Source organism: Pangasianodon hypophthalmus, chromosome 24 (assembly GCF_027358585.1).
Source record: "Pangasianodon hypophthalmus isolate fPanHyp1 chromosome 24, fPanHyp1.pri, whole genome shotgun sequence".
Classification (NCBI taxonomy): domain Eukaryota; kingdom Metazoa; phylum Chordata; class Actinopteri; order Siluriformes; family Pangasiidae; genus Pangasianodon; species Pangasianodon hypophthalmus.
Window position 1 is genome coordinate 3,935,370 of NC_069733.1, and position 21,179 is coordinate 3,956,548.

Genomic DNA, 21,179 nt, shown 5'->3' on the forward strand with positions numbered 1-21,179 from the left:
AAAGAATTGTAAGGTGGCAATGGTACCTGCTGCACCACCATACTGCCCAGTTTCATTTCTTAATCCCATGTTTTCCAGACTGCAAAACACACTTTTGTCCTTTAGCAGGTGCTATAATTAATGTTATAATTTTAGATTTATTCTTATTGTAATATGTGAATTTATTACTGTTTTTACTGAAGATATTCTATTTCCTTCCTCACTGTGTTTCAGAATGGCCTGAGTTTGTAAAGAACTATGCACCATGGTGGGCATCACACACACTCGACTGGATCCAATACGGTAAAAATGTGCACCTGGTGCACTTTGAGGAGCTGAAGCGTGACCTTTTCATCCAGCTGAAGCGCATGGTTCTCTTCTTGGGCCTTGATGTTTCAGAGGATCGGCTGCTGTGCGTCGTGGCACAAAAGGACGGCAACTTCAAGCGCTCAGGCCTCAGAAAGCTTGAGTATGATCCATACACACCGGAGATGCGGGAAAAGATTGACAGCCTCATACACAGCGTGGACGTTGCACTCAAACTGAGGAACCTTTCAGGGGTTCCAGATGATTATAGACCGAGATGATACAACCTCCCACTCTTCCCTCATCTGGTCATTTTTGTTTCTGTAGTATTTTTGGGTTAGAAGTTTGTTTTTTCTTGCTCTCTTCCTGATGAAAAAAAAACAACAGTTTCCTTATTTTTGTGGCTCAACCAAAAAAAAGACCTTTAAGAAGAGGAACACTAAGAACACTAAACCAGCACTTTGAGCAGATACAGAAGGAAGAAAAGTTCCTAAAAGTCACATGACATGCTGACAAAGCAAGACAATCTGGTGACTATAGGCAACTGACTATGAGGGCTATAGTGGGTGAAGCACTTTTTTATGTATTGTCTCCGCTGTGTGTGTGTGTGTGTGTGTGTGTGTGTGTGTATGTGTGTGTTTGGTATTACACTCTGAAGTCTTGGAGACATGCTGTATTGAAACACAGTTTGCTGGCCAGACCAACGTTATGGCACTAAGTGATGTAATGAAGTGTGCAGCTCACATTTGGACTTGATGTCATAACCTGCTAGTTTTATGTCTTCATTTTTGCCACAGTTCAGCAAAGAGAAACATAATTATTCAAAGAGAAATGTGGTAGAGCAGACAATGAGCAGAAATATGAGGCTTTTATGTTGAAAGGAAAATTTTATTGCCACAAATTGCCAGGTTGCATGAATGAAGATGAATGAAGGCATAAGCAAACAAACAAACATAAAAGTTACATGTATAATCCAGGTGCATTGTGCAAAGCCTGAAATAAGACATATTAAGTTCGGAAGGAATGTGTGGAAAAAGTCTATTCACTTTGACAATTTGCTTAAGGTGACGCAGGCTGATGATATATCTGTGTCACAACGCCAGTGACTCCAGTATGAATCATTCTAAGGTTGACGTAAAGTGGAATATGATCTCATGTCAGTCATGTTTAGGTTCCTGTGGTCACAGCTCTAATACAATTAATCGTTCATGGCCACAAAACAGATGGTGAACAAATAACAATGTTTTGACAATCTGGTTTTAGAATGAAAAAATTTGTAGATCATAAACTCAGCATTTTGGACCCTTCTGTAGCTACACAGTGACCATTAACTGTATTATTGTGTTTATGCTAAAAGCGATGAATTAAAGGTATAGAATAAGAATCTTGTATGCAGAAGCTTTGAAACAAATGCTGCTTCCTAAGAACGCAACGTCCTCTCTCCTTTCTATTTCTAGACGTTCTCTCTTTCTCTCTCTCTCTCTCTCTTTCTCTCTCTCTCTCTCTCTCTCTCAGAAAGCTCTTTGCAAGACCACTTGATTTTGAATAACATTGTAAAATGCGACTATGGGAGTTTTTCCTTTGGAAAGAGGAGACTGTTACCATTAAATCAGCTTGCGAGCTCTTTTTCATTAACTGTATTAACTGTAGAGATGAAAATCCAAAAGCCAAGAAAATGGCTCAAGATACTGTGTATGTGCTCACGCCACCTTCTTCAGACCACTGAGAAACTACAGACTTTGATATTCAAATAGTGATTCATTAACCCCTGCACGACTTGTATGATTAACTACAGAGTTTTCCACTCACCTCTCTGATTTGTGTTTACATTACACTACCCAGTTACATTAACAAGCTGTTCATTATTTTACTGCCACCATGACTGTGTGTTCCTTTGACATTATAGGCCTCATTTAACAAAGCTGAATACAGTACAAACTAATTTATTTGTAAATCATTCACAGAAACATGTACAGGAGGTGGTATTCATGAAAACCCAGTTTGATTTTCCTGAGTTTTTGTAAATTTACATGTAAGGAGACTTATAAATGTGAACCTCGTTTGATTGGCTTCAAACTGGCTTCAATTTAGATTGTACTGTCAAGTTTAAGTCATATTTATTTCACTTACACACAGATTTAATGAACATTTTGTGAAACTCATTTTATATCTCATATCAAAATCATTTTATATTAATGACTTGAAAGGAAGAAATCCAAGCCAAGTCTATAAATTAACAAAAATAAAATAAGACAAGCCATTCAAATAGGACAAAAGTAATGGCCCCCTATAAAAGGAGGAAGAATTAGCGTGTAACTGTGGCAGCTGACATGCTGCAGTGGCTGAGCTGCATTACTGGAAGATTCAGGACACGCCGTGCTCAGGAGGCACCCTTTCACTGTTTAGATGTCATTTTGTCATTTTAAGCTCTGTGAACTTTGCCTTTTGTGGAGTTTTGTCTATGGCGCTAAATGTAATTCAGCTGAACTGAGAATGCATGTGGTAATTAATTGACATTTATCAACATGCGCATGAGTATGAAGAAAATCTGCGTTACTGAAACTTTTGTAAATCTGGCGGGATTTTTTTAGTTCGGTTTGGCCTATGAAAAGATTTACACACGACTTTACTAAAAGATTGATTAATGAGGCCTATTGGTTGCTTGTCTCTGTTGCAGTAAGTTTAAGAAGTGGTGTGGTTTCCCAGAGCTTTAGAGCTTTATACAGTATATTTAAGAAAAGCGTATTGTGCTTTTCCTGAGCAGCTCTTTAAATGACTTTGGCCATCTTTTGCTAGATTTCTGCTACATAATCTGCTGAATTCTTGTGCACCTTCTCAGACAACATGGCTTATTGAAGCTTTCTCGAATGGTACTCATACCTTGCAGTACTTTCATACAACCCAAAGTCCTGCAAAATTCATTTAAAATCCCAGAGTACTGAAGTGTGTGTGCTGTATGAAAAACATATGCTAGGTTGTTTTTTTTGTTTTGTTTGTTTGTTTGTTTGGGTTTTTTTTTTTTTTTGCAAATGATGTAATACTAGAAATGTTTATTTTATGACAGCACTGGTTATTATTAACTCTTCTATGTTGCAAATATCCCCTTTTGTTTCTTGCATTCATATTAGCTAGCCACAATAATGCAAAAGCAACTAAAGAGAAACTGAACTTTTTTTAGAATTTGGTCACCTGATTAAGGGTGAAATGCCAGATGGCCTACATGAAACATGACATTCAAGCCCTGCTTAAAATCACACACCCGGTGGTAAACCAAGTATTGCTTCCAATACACAGATATTTTTGTAAGGTTTTAATACTCTGTTTGTAGGCTGAGACTGAAAGAGATGTAATGATTCCTATTTCTTCGACAGAGCCTCAGAACCCCAGTCAATCTGAATGTATTTTCAATGGAATGAATGTAATGTAATACTATCAAATTATTAATGATTACAACAAGCTGTGTGATGTTGATTGATGATGTTCTTTTTGCTGTACACTACGTCACTGTGGACAGATCTGGCTTTCCTTTCCTCAAGAAGTGGGAAAAATGTACTACAATGGACTATTTTTGTACTTGCCTGAACGAGGCTCAAACTGTACGGGTCCTCGATAATAAACAGCTCTAAATGCAATTGCATTTTTTACTGGAATGACCATATGCTGAAATACATTGCTAATTATTTAAGTCCATACTGTATATGATATCTGTGTTACAAACATCAAAGCAATGCTGAAGAAAAATAAAAACTACATTTCTGAATGCACATCTAGTTGTTTGTAGGCCAGAAGGTTCCTTTAAATCAAGTGGATCTTTTAATCCCAATTACTTTTTACATAGCTGTATTAGTGTAATGATGTCCCATGAAATTTTTCTTGAAGGTACAGTGTATGACTTTTTTTGCATCAAATAATAATGAAAAAAAAAAACTATTGTTGAGTCAGAAGGAAAAAAGTGTTGGGACAGTACAATTTGTATGCATACATCATAAGCCAGGTCAGATATGGCACACATCATCACATCCCAACTGCAGGAACAAAAGAAGTGTGACTTCAGAGTGACCAACAGAAGCTGGTAGCCAGTCAGGAGAGAGTGAGAGTCTGTGAGTGAAACACTACAAAGTTTATAGGAAAAAGGATTCAGGACTGATGGCATTTTAGCTTTTACTTCTAAACAGGTGAGGCATTTATTTATTTATTTTGTAGCGGGTTCACTAGTGAATAATAGTGAGCTTTGTTGAATTTGTACCATTACCCAGTTGTTTTAGCTGGTAGCTGGAAAGTGCTTATTTGCTTGTGAGTCATCCGTGGTGTCTGCTCCACTTTCATGCCAAAAATAACTAGTAGGCCACTGCTGTTCTCTTTGAAACAAAGGAGTAATGCAAAAAATGAAAATATAATTAAAGTGTATGTAATCGTAATTTGATTGCAGAAATTTAAACTGAGTGCTATCAAACAGGAAGAAAACTGACCTATGCTCAACCAAATTAGCAGCACACCAAAAATTATACCAGCAAATTATAGTGCAATAATTCAATTCAATTTTATTTGTAATTGGACAAAACAATGGACATTATCACAAAGCAGCTTTACAGAAATAAATGGAATCAAAATATATTGTAAATATGTGAATTTATCCCTACTGAGCAAGCCAGACGTGACGGTGGCAAGGAAAACTCCCTGAGACGATATGAGGAAGAAATCTTGAGAGGAACCAGACTCAAAAGGGAACCCATCCTCATCTGGATGCAACGGATAGTGCAATTATAAATAAATCCCTTCTATAACTGTGTACTACATGGACAAATAGTGCAAATGTGCAACCAGTAAATTCATCACAGTTTTTGCAAGAAATCTGATTTGTTAAAATCTATCCATTGTCCACTGAATGGAGTCCTGAGTACAAAGCTGCTTGTGGCAACTGCAGAACCAAAGCCACCACAGCAATCACAGTCCCAAGTCATCACAGTACAACTCCCCATATGAGATACAAAGCCATGTGTAGCTCGACAGAAAGAGGGAGAGAGAGGGAGAGATTGTTAGGTAAGCTTTTGTCCTCTAATGGTTAAGTACAATGTACTTGACCAAATGCGTGCAGAGTGCAAGCAGGGACTCCGGCAGGACTAGCTATGACAGCATAACTAAAAGAGAGAGCCAGAAGCTAACAGAGATATGAGGGCACCCTGGGACATAAGGCAGCCAGCCGCTCCACCGTCGACAAACCTGATTGAACGCGTGAGAGTGGGGGGGCGACAGCATCCAAACATCCCAGTTCACCACAACACTCTATGCCTGTGAACCCTACACACCTGCTCCTTTATCTAAGAAAAAACTATTCACAAAAGGCTTGACTAAACAAATATGTTTTCAGCCTAGACTTAGACTGTGTCTGAGCCCCGAACACTAAGTGAAAGGCTGCTCCATAGCTGTGGGGTTTGTAAGAGAAAGCTCTACCCCCAGCTGTAGCCCTCACTATTCAAGGTACCAACAAATAGTCTGCACCTTTTGATCTAAGTAGGTGTGACAGATCATAAAAGACCAAAAGCTCACTCGGGTACTGTGGCGCAAGACCATTTACTGCTTTAAAGGTCAATAGTAGTATTTTATAATCAATACAAAATTTGATTGGGATGATGTGGTCATATCTTCTGGTTCTAGTAAGGACTCTCGCTGTTGCATTCTGTACTAACTGGAGCTTGTTTATGCATCCAGACAGCAAGGCATTACAATAATCCAATCTAGAGGTAACAAAAGCATGAACTAGTTTTTCTGTATTGCGTAGTGACAATCTATTTCTTATTTTAGTGATATTTCTGAGATGAAAGAAAGCGATCCTAGTTATATTATCTACATGAGCTTCAACTGAAAGACTAGAGTCAGTAATCACACCAAGGTCTTTGCTGCACATGATGAAACAGAAAGGTCATCCAGAGTTATTATGTAATCAGAAAGCTTACTTCTAGCTGCATGTGGCCCTAGTACAAGTACTTCTGTCTTGTCAGAATTAAGTAAGAGAAAGTTAATAAGCATCCAGTTTCTAATGTCTTTTACACATTCCTCAACTTTATTAAGCTGGTGTCTGTCATCTGGCTCTGCTGAAACATGCAACTGTGTGTCATCAGCGTAACAGTGGAAACTAATACCATGCTTACGGATAATTTTGCACAGAGGTAGCATATATAAAGAAAAGAGCAGTGGGCGTAAAACAGAACCTTGTGGAACACCAAACTTTACCTTAGTATGTGTAAAGAGGTCACCGTTTATGTCTACAAACTGCTAACCATCAGTCAAATATGACCTGAGCCAGGAAAGGGCCATTCCACTTAATGCCTACTACATTTTCTAGTCTATTGAGGAGAATAGCATGATCAATGGTATCAAAAGCTGCATAAGGTCAAGCAGCACAAGCAAGGAGACATAACCCTGATCAGAGGCCAGTCGTAAGTCATTTACCACTTTAACCAGTGCTGTCTCTCTGCTATGATGAGGCCTAAATCCTGACTGATACATTTCATGAATGTTATTCCTATGTAGGTATGAGCATAGCTGCTGTGCTACAACCTTTTCTAGGATCTTGGAGATAAAGGGGAGATTTGATATTGGCCTATAGTTAGACAGCTGACAGGGATCAAGGTCAGGTTTTTTAATCAAGGCCTTGATAACTGCTAGTTTAAAGGATCTAGTATACAGGTTGATGATTTTGATGATGAAATTAGTGAAATTAGTTCAGTAAAACATTGTAATTGTTGATCTGACATTATTATATTATTATCTACAGGGTTAGTTTTAAAACTGTCTGCTTTTAAATTAATAGTCTGAATTTTTTGCCTGATATTTTCAATTTTACCATTGAAAAAAATTCATGAAGTCATCACTGCTATATAACGATTGTGTGCATGTTTCTATTGTGGTCTTATTCCTAGTTAATTTTGCTACAGTATTAAATAAGAATCTAGGATTATTTTTGTTATCGTCAGTTAGGGTGGAGAGATACATTGATCTAGCAGCACTAAGAGCTTTTCTATAGCTCAAAAGGCTCTCCTTCCATGCTACAGTATTTGAAATACTACCAATTTAGTTTGGACTCCATTTACATTCGAGTTTTCGAGTGGTCTGTTTTAAGATTTGTGTGTGATCACTATACCAGGGTGCTAACTTTTTCTCTCTAATTATTTTTCTTTTAAGTGGAGCTACCTTATCTAGCGTGTAGCAGAACATTGATTCTAAGCATTCAGTCACCTGGTCAAGTTCTTCAGGATCAGACGGTGATCCAATCATTGTTGATAAATCTGGGAGATTACTGATAAAACTCTGTGCAGTTGCTGACGTGAATGTATGTTTGATGCGGTGACATGGCAAGGTGCATATATTATGATTAAGACAATTTAAATAAGATGAGATAATGATCTGGGACAGCTTCAGACTGTGGAAATGTGACATTATTTTCTATATTTAATCTGAATGTTAGTATTAAGTCAAGCATGTGACCACCACTATGAGTGGGTCCTATTACATTCTGATTGACCCCTACTGAATCTAGAATGGACACAACCACTGTTCTTAGAGGGTCATCTGCATAATCAAAATGAATATTAAAGTCTCCAACAATTAATGCTTTGTCTAAGGAAACAACCAGGTTGAGTATGTAGCATAAAATGAGATGAAATCCGCAAATTCACATAGGAATATCGAATATGGCCCTGGGATCTGTAAATAATAATTAGTGGAATCACCTGGGTAGACTTATTTTTAGCGGCTGTGTATGTTATGTTAGTATAAAGAACTTCAAATGCATTGAATTTATGACTAGGTTTTTGTGTGACGCCTAGATTATCCTTATGAATGACTGCGACACCTCCTCCTCTGCCAGTTAGATGGGGCTGATGTATGTAACTGTATCCGGGAGGACGAGCTTCATTTAATGCTACATACTCATTTGGTTTAATCCACGTTTCTGTTAAACACAGTACATCAAACTCCTGTTCAGTAATGGTTTCATTAACAATAAGCGGTTTAGACGCAAGAGATCTAATATTCAACAGTCCTAGCTTCAGATCACCGGTGCTGGCTATGCATTCGGTTTGATTTAATTTTATATTAATTAGGTTACTAAAACAAACTGAGTATTTCTACATTTTTGTTTAGCTCGGGGAACAGACACAGTCTCAATACGGTGGAACCTAAGTGACGACTCAGTGCAGCCAGCAGGCGATCGGTTTAGCCTGCTTGTCTGCTCCCTGGCCTTGGCTCTGGATTGTCACTGATTAACTAGGCCTGTTCTGAGACTATGTGCTATGCTGCAAAAAATGAGAGCAGCACCTTCCGGGGTGGGATGGGCACCGGATGGACCAACTTCTGCCCACATTTGCACAATAAGTGCCAACTCATGTACTGTTCTCAAAATAATGCACACATGCAGTGAAACAGGAATGCTTTAATATAGAATCAAAGGTATAAAATCAAAAATGAGATACAGAATACATATTATTCATTTATTTCGAATTTTTAAAATGATACATAAGTACTGCCCTAAACATTGCAAACTAATATATAAGATAATAAAAGCAAAATAATCTATTTAAAAAATTACAGAAAATTACAGAATTAATTAACATTAAAAGGATGCAAATCACAGTTATTAGGCATTAATGCACAAATTGATTAACATAAGGTGCAGAGTGAATATCAAATAATATTCATATTATTTAAGTATAAAGATTGATGTAGAAAGTGACAATAAATGCTCTTGCATACATTTACAGGCAAAATTTTCAGAGTGAGATAATTTCATAAGCATTTTTGCAGATACAAACCATTAACACCTAAACCTTTTAATATTAAGTAAAGAATCAAACTCTTGGGGGCATGCTGTCATTGGAAAATAATCAATGATGGGGTGGCCCAGTGGTAAGCAAAGTTACTATTAACACCCTGAAGTTGATTATTTTCCTGTAACATGTTCTGAAGTGTTTTATTACTCCTGTAGCAGAGCAATTTGCTGATGAATCTTTTTTTTTTCTTTTTTATTTAAAGAACAAAATATCGTACATTTTGCATCCATTTCTGGTTACATTTAATGCTGTGGAATGTATGTGAAACAAGTTCCTGTCATCATTTACAACACCTACAAACAGCTGTTCCCAAACCATTCTCTGTTTTTTTCTCTTTTTTTCCTTCTTTTTTTAATTACACCCCATCATGTTTTATTCCTTACTTAATTTATTAAAAAAAAAAATAAATAAAAAAAAAATAATGATAATAATAATAATAATAATAATAATAATAATAATAATAATAATAATAATAATAATAACTTTGAAAGATGACAGCTCAGTACATCCTTTCATAACCTGAAGTAAATGTAATATTTCAGTGTAAATGTTTCTTTCCAAATACATCCGCAATATTTTAGAAATATTATTCAATATTAACAGAGCACTATCTATATGTATCTCTTTAGTTCGCTGTTATTGAGCTGGCTGTTATGAAGCAGATATTAATTCCTCTTTTTGTTAATATGGGATTCTTAAAAGGCCTCTGATAACATTAGACAGTACTTGAAAGTTTGCCGTCTCCTGAGTAAGTAATAGATGTCCCTCGGAGTGTACTCCGGGCTTCCTCCTCGAGCGTGCTCTCAATCTTAGACAGAAGTGCATAACACTTCCTCTTAAAGTCCTTTCCCATGAAAGCATAAAGTATTGGGTTCATAAAGCTGTTGGCGCTGGCAAGAGTGCTTCCAATTATTTGTCCGGTCGGGATGACACTGGCATATTTTAGATTTAGTTCCAATAAGTTAAAAAAGTGATAAGGCATCCAGCAAATGAAGAAAGCAGCTATCAGTGCTGTCATGACAGTAAACGGCTTATTGGACCTTGCCATCTGGTTATTTTTCAGCTTTCGGATGATGAGGACATAACAGATAATGATGATCAGAAAGGGGATCACAAATCCAAAAATGAATCGGCATACCACTACAGCAACATGTTCTTCATCGTGTGTGAAGTTGTAGTAACAGACGTGTTTTGAGTTGTGAATTTCTGTATGTCGGAAAATGGCCGCTGGCACGCTAAGCAATGCTGAGAGGACCCAGGCTAGTAGAACCATCACCCAGGCCCTGCGTATACTGCGCTTGTTTTGTGCCCATACAGGAAACATAACCACAACACAGCGATCTATGCTAATGATGACAAGGAGGAAGATGCTGCTGAACATGTTGAGGAACAAGATAAAGGACGTAAACTTGCACATGAAGCGACCAAAGACCCAATCACCCTTAATAATATAGACAATGGACAAGGGCAGGAAGGCACAGAAGAGGAAGTCGGACACAGCAAGGCTGAGGTACCAGACAGTGTTGACTGTTTTCTTAATCTTAAACCCTGCAATCCAGATCACCAAACCATTTCCAGCAATACCAAGAACCATAATAATCACACTGGCTGTTGCCAGTAAAGCACACATCACAGTGCAATGTGATGGAGACACTTCTGTGGGCGCTGATGGTGTCAAAGGGTATGTATTATTATAATCATAGTAGTCATTGTAGTTACTTGCTCCATCTACAGCTGAATCCATGATTCTGTTTGAATCTGTAAAATGGAGACAGAATAGCTGAAGATAAAATATGAGTTTTGTTAGCAAAAGGAGCAAGACATATTGCTCAGGGTCATGAATTCTGTGATTTGTTGAAACATGTTTTGTATTGTGAATTTAAGTCCCTTTTTATATATATATATATATCCTGTATATTTAGTTGTGTGGTTCACAAAGTAACTAAGTCTAGCATAGTAATTAAGCATAGCCAGGAGAGTCATCCACCATTATCAAAGTTCAAAGATTATACATATATATATATATATATATATATATATATATATACATATATATATATATATATATACAAATACTTGATTTAGTATATTTCTTTCATTCTTTCTTTCTTTTTATCTTCCTCATTTCTCTTCGTATATGAAATATATGAAATGCTTCCATGCGTATACAATGCTTTAACTTTCATTAGGTGGTTTTGGACTCTCACCAGACACGAATAAACTTCACAAGCAAATTATTAAAATTTAATTCAGCTATGCAGAGAGAAAGTGAAAAAGAGCAGAGCAGTAGCTACTGAAATAACATGTTCTGATAACATCTAGCATATCTTCTAACTGCTCAGTAGCACCATATACCATAACACTCTGGCTTTCACGCATATCCTTGGTTTATTTTATTATGAGCAATAACTCACCTTTCAGACAACTTCTTCAGTACAGTATTTCAGCGCTAAGTGTTTTCCTCTTAATGGTGCTGGTCAAACGTTTTGGGCGATTTCTGTCTTTCAGTTCTCCTTTCAGGGCAGACACAGTTCTAAGGAAACAAACGTGAGTTGATAACTGCACATTTTATGTTTCCGCACCCTCCTGCACCCTCACTTAAGCAAGAGACGACTGTGGTTGTATTGCTGGGGTCACATAGAAAAGTTGTTCACACTTTCAAACCACAAAACACAGAACTTGTAGTTCTGCTGTCTGACCTTTTGTGTAATTTGTACTTTGACTGGACAATGTGCGCTTTATGTATTTACTTATGTATTTACTTGCTTTTTTGTCCAAATGCATTTTTAGGGGGGAAATGAGGATGATAGACCAAATAACTCCAAATAACAACCTGCCACTCTATGAGCCTTCTCAGTCACTGCTGATGACGTGTCATTGACGTGTCAGTGAAGCACGTTGAAAAATGACTGTCACTGATAGACTGCAGCCTTTGCTAAGCCCTGCTAGCTCATTTATGCTTCTTTGAATGCATATTATCATGTAGCTAGAGCTTTATAGAATTATCATTTTGCCCTGAGAGAAACAAGGTGTTATAATCAAGCAATTCTTCTCTTATTTACACTCCCACCTGTGCACACACACCTGCCATCAGGAGATCGCCCAAGCATTGGAGGGGCTTCTGTAGAACTATTCCCATAATTATTGTTTATAACTGAAATTTCTAAAATTGTAAAGCAACCTTGGGTTTGAGAATGGTGGTATATAAATTATTATTATTATTATTATTATTATTATTATTATTATTATTATTATTATTATTATTATTATCATTATCATTGTTAATTCCTATAAATTACCATTCCTTTATGATCAAAGAAGATGGCCTGAGTCAAAACTACTGAATCATTCAAATATCACCCGAAATTCCATTTCCTTTTTATGACCTATGTTTTTATTACATTTTGCCATTGACACAACTAAGAACATACCAGTAAGATGATACACTGACCATTGGACAATTAAAAAAAAGGATGCAGTACAAATGAAATTGATTTTGAAATTGAATTGGTTAGCAGGATTAACAGGTTATTATATCCTCACACATACTCCTCAAAATACATACTAGAGCAAGAGAAAGTGCTTCATATTTAATTATATACTGCATATAGTTCTTACCCTAACATGTCCTAAAATCTATCAAAAGAAGGCAAGTGCTTTCTCTTTTCCTGATAGCAGGTCTTTTTGTCCATTTTCTTAAACATTCTAATGCATACTTTCAATGAACCAATTTTTGACGGCTCAGTAAACTGACTTCCAGTACTTTGCATCATAATACTTGTGCAAATCCAAATAGCTACACTTCATAATCCCTTTATCCGTTGTGAGTCACCCAGAGGAGCCCCTCTTGCTTGTCCATTAGGGATCAAAATCTACATCTGGATTTCTGTAAAGCTGCTTTGTGACAATATATATTGTTAAAAGTGCTGTACAATTAAAATGTAATTTAATTGAATCACATTGAGACCAAAGGATTATTCAAATAGTATATTTCCTGCTGGAACTTGACCTGTTGAAATACATTATGTACAAATGAATCAGGACCTGATTTTCTATTGGTTTTATAGTTCCAGGCCAAATCAGATGTGAGTCGATGCTCTGGCGTCCATAGAACTGGAACGGGATAAGTAGCGGCTCATGGTGCGTCCTTCCTCTCCTATTGCATTTTCAATCTTAGACAGGATGGAGTTCTTAAACTTCTGCCTGAAATCATTGCCCATGAAGACATAGAGAATTGGGTTGAGGAAGCTGTTAGCTGAAGCGACTGAGGTTCCAATCTTGAGCCCAAAGGCGATGATGTCATTGGGGAGGCTCTGGTTCAGTTCAACCAGCACAAAGGTGTGGTATGGCAGCCAGCAGAGAAAGAAAGTCCCAATGAGAGCTGTCATGATTTTGAATGGCTTTGTGGACTTTGCCATCTGGTTCCTTCTCAGCTTGAAGATAATGACTGAGTAGCAGACAATGATGACCAGGAATGGTATCAGAAACCCAAAAATAAACCGGCAGATGGCTATAGATTCGTGGGTGTGCTGGCTAATGTAATTATTGTGGCACCGGGTTCTGCCTAGATGGTGCTGAACATCACGGAAAATGGTGGAAGGGATACTCAAGGAGACTGATAAAACCCATGCAAGAAGGACTATCAGTGAAGCCTTCCTTATGGTACGCTGGTTCTGTGCCCAAACAGGGAACATGACAGCCATACAGCGATCCACACTGATGATGACGAGAAGAAAGATGCTACTGAACATGTTGAGGAACATCACAAAGGAGGTGAACCTGCACATGAAAAGTCCGAAGGTCCAGTCAGATGTGGCTATGTAAAAGGTGTTGAAGGGCAAGGTGGCACAAAATATGAAGTCAGAAATGGCCAGGCTGAGGTACCAGGTGGTGTTGACAGTCTTCTTCATCTTAAAACCTGCGATCCAGATCACCACACCATTTCCCACAACCCCCAGCATGATGATGATCACATTCACAACCAGCAGCAACATGCACAGAATCTCTCCAGAGCAAATGTGGTGTACACTGTGAGACTCATCCATGTACGTCTGGTTATCTTCCGTGTAGTTTGAATAGTCAACAGACATGTAATCAAGAGTGAAATCAGTGTGGTCCATGGTAAAGTTTGTATAAGCTCCCCTGTAGAAACAAGAATACCACTTTAGCTTCATGTACTTATTACAGCAGGAGTTATGTACAGTTATCGCTAGGTTTCCTGCAGCTTATTATTATTTTATCATTACACCTGAGATGATTTTTTAATTTAGTCACAAGTTCCAGTCTCAGTTCCTGATTGAGTATCTTTAACTGATTTAACAAAATCTACTTTTAGTAAACATAAAACACAGTTTAGCATAAACATCAAAAGGAGTTAAATTGGCCATGTTCCAGATACTTTATCTTTAACACAGTTAATTTCTTTTAATTATGCCACAGCAGTTGTATAATGCTGTAATGATCAGTTCTGATTATTTAGAAGATCCGTCTGTAATTCAAATCACAGATTTTATTTTGATTACATTATGCTTTCTATAGTAACAGAGGGACTTGTATGGCAGATGCACCACATAATCTAGGCCTAATAATAAATAATAAATAACAAATGGATTAAGAAATACTTTAGCTTTCTAATACTTGATCATTTCTATAATAACAATTACACAGGGACTTGTATGATGACACTCCATATAAATAGATTAAAAATGTGAGTAATTGTTGGTATGGTGACGTTTTCTGTGAGGAGACGTTTATTTGGTGTTTTAGGAAGTAGTCCTCAGTGTCAGAACTTCATAAGTCAGAGATAGAGATTTAATGTAAGTTTTCTGACTCTGAGAAAGTTTTCTGAGAAAAAAGAGTGGCTGGTGATAGAATATTTGGTTATAGCTGTTATAATGGAAGCACTAACAGGAACTAACAGGAACTTTAAATGTAAATATAAATGGACAAAAAGTATGACGTGTCATTCTTTAATAAATAAAAAGATGTTAGCCTTGACAAATTGCTGTGGCATAAGAGGAATAAAACATGCAGTTATTGGAAAATATTCATTTGAAATGATAATATCAACTCACATTCCCTTCAATCTGTATCACACCACCTCGCTGTTAATTATTTTCCTATAACAGCACGCCCCCAAGTGGTTTATACATTACATGAGTGCTGTTTAAAAGTCTGTCATCTATTAAGATAGACTTTATTCATCCTTAAGTAAATTTCAATAATATATCATTAGTAAATTATTTTAAAAATACCATTAAAAAGTTAATACACTTGCTCATTTTGACTGACTGAATATAGTTAACCATGTAATTGTTTCAGGAGGAAATTGCCTGACAAATGAATCTGACACAATTCTTAATTAGATTCTGTCACACTCACTCAAAAAGTTAAACTTCAATCCATGTTAACTGGAAAAAGACGATCTGGATCAGTCTAATTAAGCACATTCATGTTCACCAATTAAGTCCACTTTAATAAAGCACTTAATACAGTCCCATAACAATCTGAGAGTGGACACTGAATAAGTCCTTAAATACAAACAGTTAGTTATGTGATTGAGCACTTGTTTAATCACATTTAATCAATTTAATACTTGTTTTTCATTTAAATAACTAGCAATCATGGGTAAACTGCAATAAAATGTTGTTTTAAAAAAAAGTGAAACCAATTCTAACTAAAATCCCTTGACAATATTTTAATGGTTCTTTTTCTATATAAAAAGTCATATAGTAATAGGAAGCACTTACCCTACAAGGAACTCAGACTGTGTATGTCATGCCGGTCTTTGACAGCTGTAATGTGTGGGCTGTTTGTATGGACTTTAAGAGTCAACTGCCACCTCTTATGACATTACTTCCGCAAACACCCTTCCATAATGTGGTCTTTTTTCCACATCAACAACATCCCCCAATTTCACTTCTGTTTCAGTCCTAGACAATAATGGACAAAATATGTCCTTTTGACATGGCTTGGAGCAGCAGATCCTACATCCTGTTCTGTATGTCTGGACACTAGTAAAGTTGGCTGATTTTTCTGCTGTAAAACACCTCATTTAAAAGTCACATGTTTTATTTCCAAGTATTTTTGTGATATTCGTGATACATCTCAAATGGTTTTTACTCTGAAAATCCTGCCTATATATTTTTAATATGTAGATTAATTAACAGAGCTCCTTTCTCTGTCTCTCATGAATATTTGTATATTTATATGCAAATCCACAATGCATGTTAATATTATGTAGGCAACACAGTAATTTAGATCATGGAGCATTTTGCAGAGCAATATGCAAAAGTCAGTGTTTTGTATCAAATCTGACACTTCTATTTGAATAAAACAAACACATTTTACCATATTTCTTAACTTTATAATTTAGCTAAGATTATATCTATGTGACAGAGGACTCTGAATCTTTATTACTTTTCTGAATTTGTGTCTGTCTATAGCTGTGTCTCATACATAGTGCACTATATCAGGTGTTGGCCAGCGGGGCTTAGCTCAAATTTTAGATTTATGCATCCTGTCAGCCACAGTCATGTCACATGATTACGTGGTTTTTGCTGTAAATAATGCTGCATGGCTGTGCATGGCTGAGTGAGTGGGTGTAGAGATGAATTAATTAGCTGATCTGACTGATTAGTTCTGCTTAAAAAAAAAAAAACTTCCTATGTGACCCAAACATTGCAACCACAGTGGACTCTTTCTTAAGTGGGCTTTCATGTGAATTGAGAATCATACTGATGTGTGGTTAGCAACTCAGTTAGCAATGCAGTTTTTAGAACTGCATCCGCTGTTAAAATAGAAATGAAAGACAGAAATCATCCAAAAATTAGTGCTCAGCACCAAGGAAAACTCTTAGCTCTGAAATACTGTACTGAAGACGACATTTGAAAGGTGAGTTGTTGCTCATGATAAAATAAACCCAAGATATGAGTCAAAGCCTGAGTGTTATGGTATATGGTGCTATTGAGAAGTTAGTAGATATGCTAGATGTTCTCAGAGCATATATTATTTCAGTAGCTGCTGCATGCTCTTTTTTTCACTTTCATTCTGCACAGCTGAAGTAAATTTTAATAATTTGCTTGTGAAATTTATGTCTAGTGAGAGTCCAAAACCTCCTAATGAAAGATAAACACCATGAATATTTTAAAACTTTTATTATAGTGAAATGCAAAATGGTATGCAGTTGCAGCAATGACAAAAGGGGTGACCAATACTCCTTTCTGCATAAGGCATTTCTTTAATTTCAACTATATGAAGAGCGAGGAGGACGATTAAAAAGAAAGAAATATACTAAATCAGGTTGTTCTCAAACTTTTTGCAGCCAGCCCTTTAACTGTAAAGTCCACAAATTTATTTCCTGCACCTTATTTAAATTCAACAAAATATTTGCTAAAATATTTTTTTATTCATTAATTATAGACTGATTTGTTTTTATTGAAGTGTGATTAAATGCTAATAATAAGTCAAACAGCTTAATATCTATAAAAACTATAATGTTTGAACGTTGATAATGGTGGATGGTATATATTCAGTCAGGTCCGGAAGTATTTGGACAATGACAGAGTTTTTGTGATTTCGCCTTTATACACCACCACAATGGATTTAAAAAAAAAACAATCAAGATGTGATAGAAGATGTAATAGTCTACGAAGTGTAGACTTTCAGCTTTATTTTAAGAGGTTCCACAAAAATATGGCACTTACCATTTAGGAATTACAGCCATTTTAAGCAAAGTATTTCCATTTTCAGGGGCTCAAAGGTATTTGGACAATTGACTGGCAAGAAGTTAATTGACCAGGTGTGGTCCACTCCCTCGTTACTTCAAGACAAATGAAGCAGATAAAAGGTCTGGAGTTGATATCAGGTATTGAGTTGGCATTTGGCAGCTGTTCGACTGGAGCTACCAATATGAAGTCCAAGGAGATCTCAGTGTAAGTGAAGGAGGCCATCATTAGGCTGAAAAAACAACATAAATCTATAAGAGAGATAGCAAAAACCTTAGGTGTGGCCAAATCAACAGTTGGGTACATTCTTAAAAAGTAAGAAAGCACTGGTGAGCTCAACAATATTGAAAGGCCTGGAAGACCACGGAAGACAACTAAAGTGGATGATCGCAGAATCCTTTCCTTGGTGAAGAAAAACCCCTTCACAACATCAACAGAAGTCAAGAATACTTTGGAGAAGGTAGGCATATCATTGTCAAAATCTACAATCAAGAGACGCCTTCATGAATGTAAATACAGAGGGTTTACAACAAGGTGCAAACCACTGATAACATTCAGGAACAGGAAAGCCAGATTAGACTTTGCCAGAAAACATCTAAAAAAGCCTCCCATTTTCTGGAATAAGATTCTTTGGACTGATGAAACCAAGATTAACTTGTACCAGAATGATTAGAAGAGAAAAGTATGGCCAAAGAAAGGAACAGCTCATGATCCAAAGTATACCACATCATGTGTCAAACATGGTGGAAGCAGTGTTATGGCATGGGCATGTATGGCTGCCAATGGAACAAGCTCAATGGCATTTATTAATGATGTGACTGCTGACAGAAGTAGCAAGATGAATTCTGAGGTGTATAGGGCTATACTCTCTGCTCACATTCAGCTAAATGCTATAAAACTGATAGGATGCCACTTCAGTGCAGGTGAATAGAGCATGCTTTTCATTTACTGAAGACAAGACTGAAGGCAGAAAGACCCACAAACAAGCAGCAGCTGAAGGTGGCTGCAGTAAAGGCCCGCCAGGGAGGAAACTCAGAATTTGAGTTTTGAGAACATGGGCTCCAGACTTCAGGCAGTCATTGACTGCAAAGGATTTTCATCCAAGTATTAAAATTATTTTTATATTTACAATTATGTCACTTTGTCCAAATACCTTTGAGCCCCTGAAAATGGAGGTACTTTGTTGAAAATAGCTGTAACTCCTAAATGGTAAATGCCATATTTTTGTGATGCCATTGTGGTGGTGTATAAAGACAAAATCACAAAAACTCTGTCATTGTCCAAGTACTTCCGGACCTGAAGTATATATATAAAATGTGTATGTGTGCTAAGGTTTATATTTTTAATAAAACTTTTACTCACCATCATACTTTGAATTAACATCATACTGAATTACTTTATCCAGTCAGAGCCTTTTTAACATTTTTATATTAAATTCTGTAGGGTTGTACACATCATTTGCTTTTAAAACTGTTTTTAGGAGCTAAGGAAGCCACCCACTGGGGTTGGGACTGAACAGGGGGAGTACACTGCATTAACATGGAAGTGGTACAACCTCATGGATAAGGCAACAGGTGGGATCCCATCCACCCAGGCCCCCTATCCTTATTGCCTCATCAGAAGAAAACTCCATTGTTCCTGCAGTGAGTTGCCTTGATTCAGTCCCAGAGGAGCCAGGGCAGCAGGATAGAAGAGAGAGTGGAGAGGAAGAAAGTCATGAAAGTCAAAGACATGAGGGTGAGTAAATGGTGACAAAACTGACATGGCAGAGCCAACCTAATATAATGACACACTATTAAATATTTTAATATTTTAAGTATATACAAACTAAACCATAAAATATACAAACTAAACCATTAAACCATAACTAACTATATGATACTTTGTAAATAACTGTGTATATAAACACAGATTTTATAAATAATCATGAAGTCTTAGGGCTGGAGGAAGATCATCACAATCTGGAGCAGCGACAGCTGCAGCCAAGTAGTCTCTAATGTGTTCTCCACTCTGTGGATCTGTCACTTGCAGGTCATCATGATCATCGCCGTTGTCCTTCTTCTGGCTCCATGATGTCACCATTTATTGTATTGTACAACAAGCAATGACCTCTGGAGCAAATTCTGGCTTGAAGTGACCTCCATCGTGTTTTCAAACTTACAAAGGATCTCTCAATGATGTACTAAGCTTTTGCGTGGTGAAACAACAGTGACTTGCATTTGGAGTGGCTCTCTATATCGTGTAATTAGAGAGATTGGGTGGCTAAGACAGGGGAAACCTACATCTCCTAAAATGTAGTATCCCGCTGGTGGGTACAGTGCCTTCAAGTAGATTGGGCTGTTACTTAGCACCCTGGAGTCATGGACTGATCCGGGATAGCCCACAAAAAATGTACAGGTATTTACCTTGGTGGTCACACAGTGCTTGTAACTGGATGGAATAAAATAACTTTCTGTTTAAGTAGCATGTAGAATCAGCAGATCGAGATGGATTCTAATGTGACAGCCATCAATGCTACCAGCAATTGCACCAATGCAGGACTGCCAGGCAGGTTTGCAAAGCCTGTGCTGATTTCCTCAAGCTCCTCTAAAGGTGAGAAGTGAAATATTCTGCGTTTGATATGGAGACTCTGTGGACAATCCTGTAAACTGTCGAACGGGGCATATCAAATACTCTGCAAACAACCCGGTAAGAAGTTGCTCTTGCCAGCCAAAATGTAAAGACCAGAATTTCAAAATCCTGACCCCATCCATGGTCATGATCCTCACAGAGGATGTTAATGATGTCTCAGGTCACTTTTCCCATCCAGGTTCAACCTGAGGATAGGCACTTGGTGGTTTAACAGGCAGTATGGAGCAGGAGTGCCAAACTAAAAGAATAAATATACTATAAGGGATTGTTTTAATGTAAAATATGTTATATGTGTAAACCATCCTACTGGACTGTAAAAAGGGTATTTATATCAACATAATAAGATACATTAATAAAAGATCATGTAAAAAAATTTTAATTATACGTTATTTGGTCAACATAACATCTTTAGCTACATCCAACTGCAAATTTAAAAAAAACTGAAGATTAGTCCTCCCACCTCTTCTAAGAAACACATGTAACTGAGCCATATTTTTATTTTTATTTCTATTTGTTTCTCACATGAGTTGGAAGGATCTAGTCGTAAGTTACTTAGCTAACAGCTGGATGTATTTTGTCTAATGTCTTCTTACCGATCGGTGGCATCTTTGAGCTAAGAAACGAACGAATTGATCGAGTGGCGCCCATTGTCCGGCTGCCACTCGGCTGCCAAGCAAGAGCAGACAAGGACCTACAACCGTCCAGCCCA

The 21,179-nt window shown here is 37.1% G+C and overlaps 3 protein-coding genes across 3 annotated transcripts in view; 1 reads left to right on the forward strand and 2 right to left on the reverse strand.

Moving 5' to 3' along the window:
* Window positions 1–3,970, forward strand: part of wscd2 (WSC domain containing 2) — a 74,225-nt gene extending 70,255 nt beyond the window's left edge. The window contains exon 9 of the mRNA XM_026939907.3: window positions 214–3,970. Within this exon, the coding sequence (XP_026795708.1) occupies window positions 214–566 (353 nt within the window). The 3' untranslated portion in view covers window positions 567–3,970. The remainder of the gene's footprint in view (window positions 1–213) is intronic.
* A 4,810-nt stretch (window positions 3,971–8,780) lies between these two features.
* LOC113542542 (chemerin-like receptor 1) lies at window positions 8,781–12,236 on the reverse strand. The gene is made up of 2 exons (XM_026940141.3): window positions 11,528–12,236; window positions 8,781–10,871 (listed from the first exon to the last, which is right to left on the reverse strand). The coding sequence occupies exon 2, from the start codon at window positions 10,855–10,857 to the stop codon at window positions 9,829–9,831; it is 1,029 nt and encodes a 342-aa protein (XP_026795942.1). The 5' UTR covers window positions 10,858–10,871; window positions 11,528–12,236; the 3' UTR covers window positions 8,781–9,828.
* A 259-nt stretch (window positions 12,237–12,495) lies between these two features.
* Window positions 12,496–16,008, reverse strand: LOC113542541 (chemerin-like receptor 1). The gene is made up of 2 exons (XM_026940140.3): window positions 15,863–16,008; window positions 12,496–14,255 (listed from the first exon to the last, which is right to left on the reverse strand). The coding sequence occupies exon 2, from the start codon at window positions 14,231–14,233 to the stop codon at window positions 13,193–13,195; it is 1,041 nt and encodes a 346-aa protein (XP_026795941.3). The 5' UTR covers window positions 14,234–14,255; window positions 15,863–16,008; the 3' UTR covers window positions 12,496–13,192.
* Between the last annotated feature and the right edge of the window lie 5,171 nt (window positions 16,009–21,179).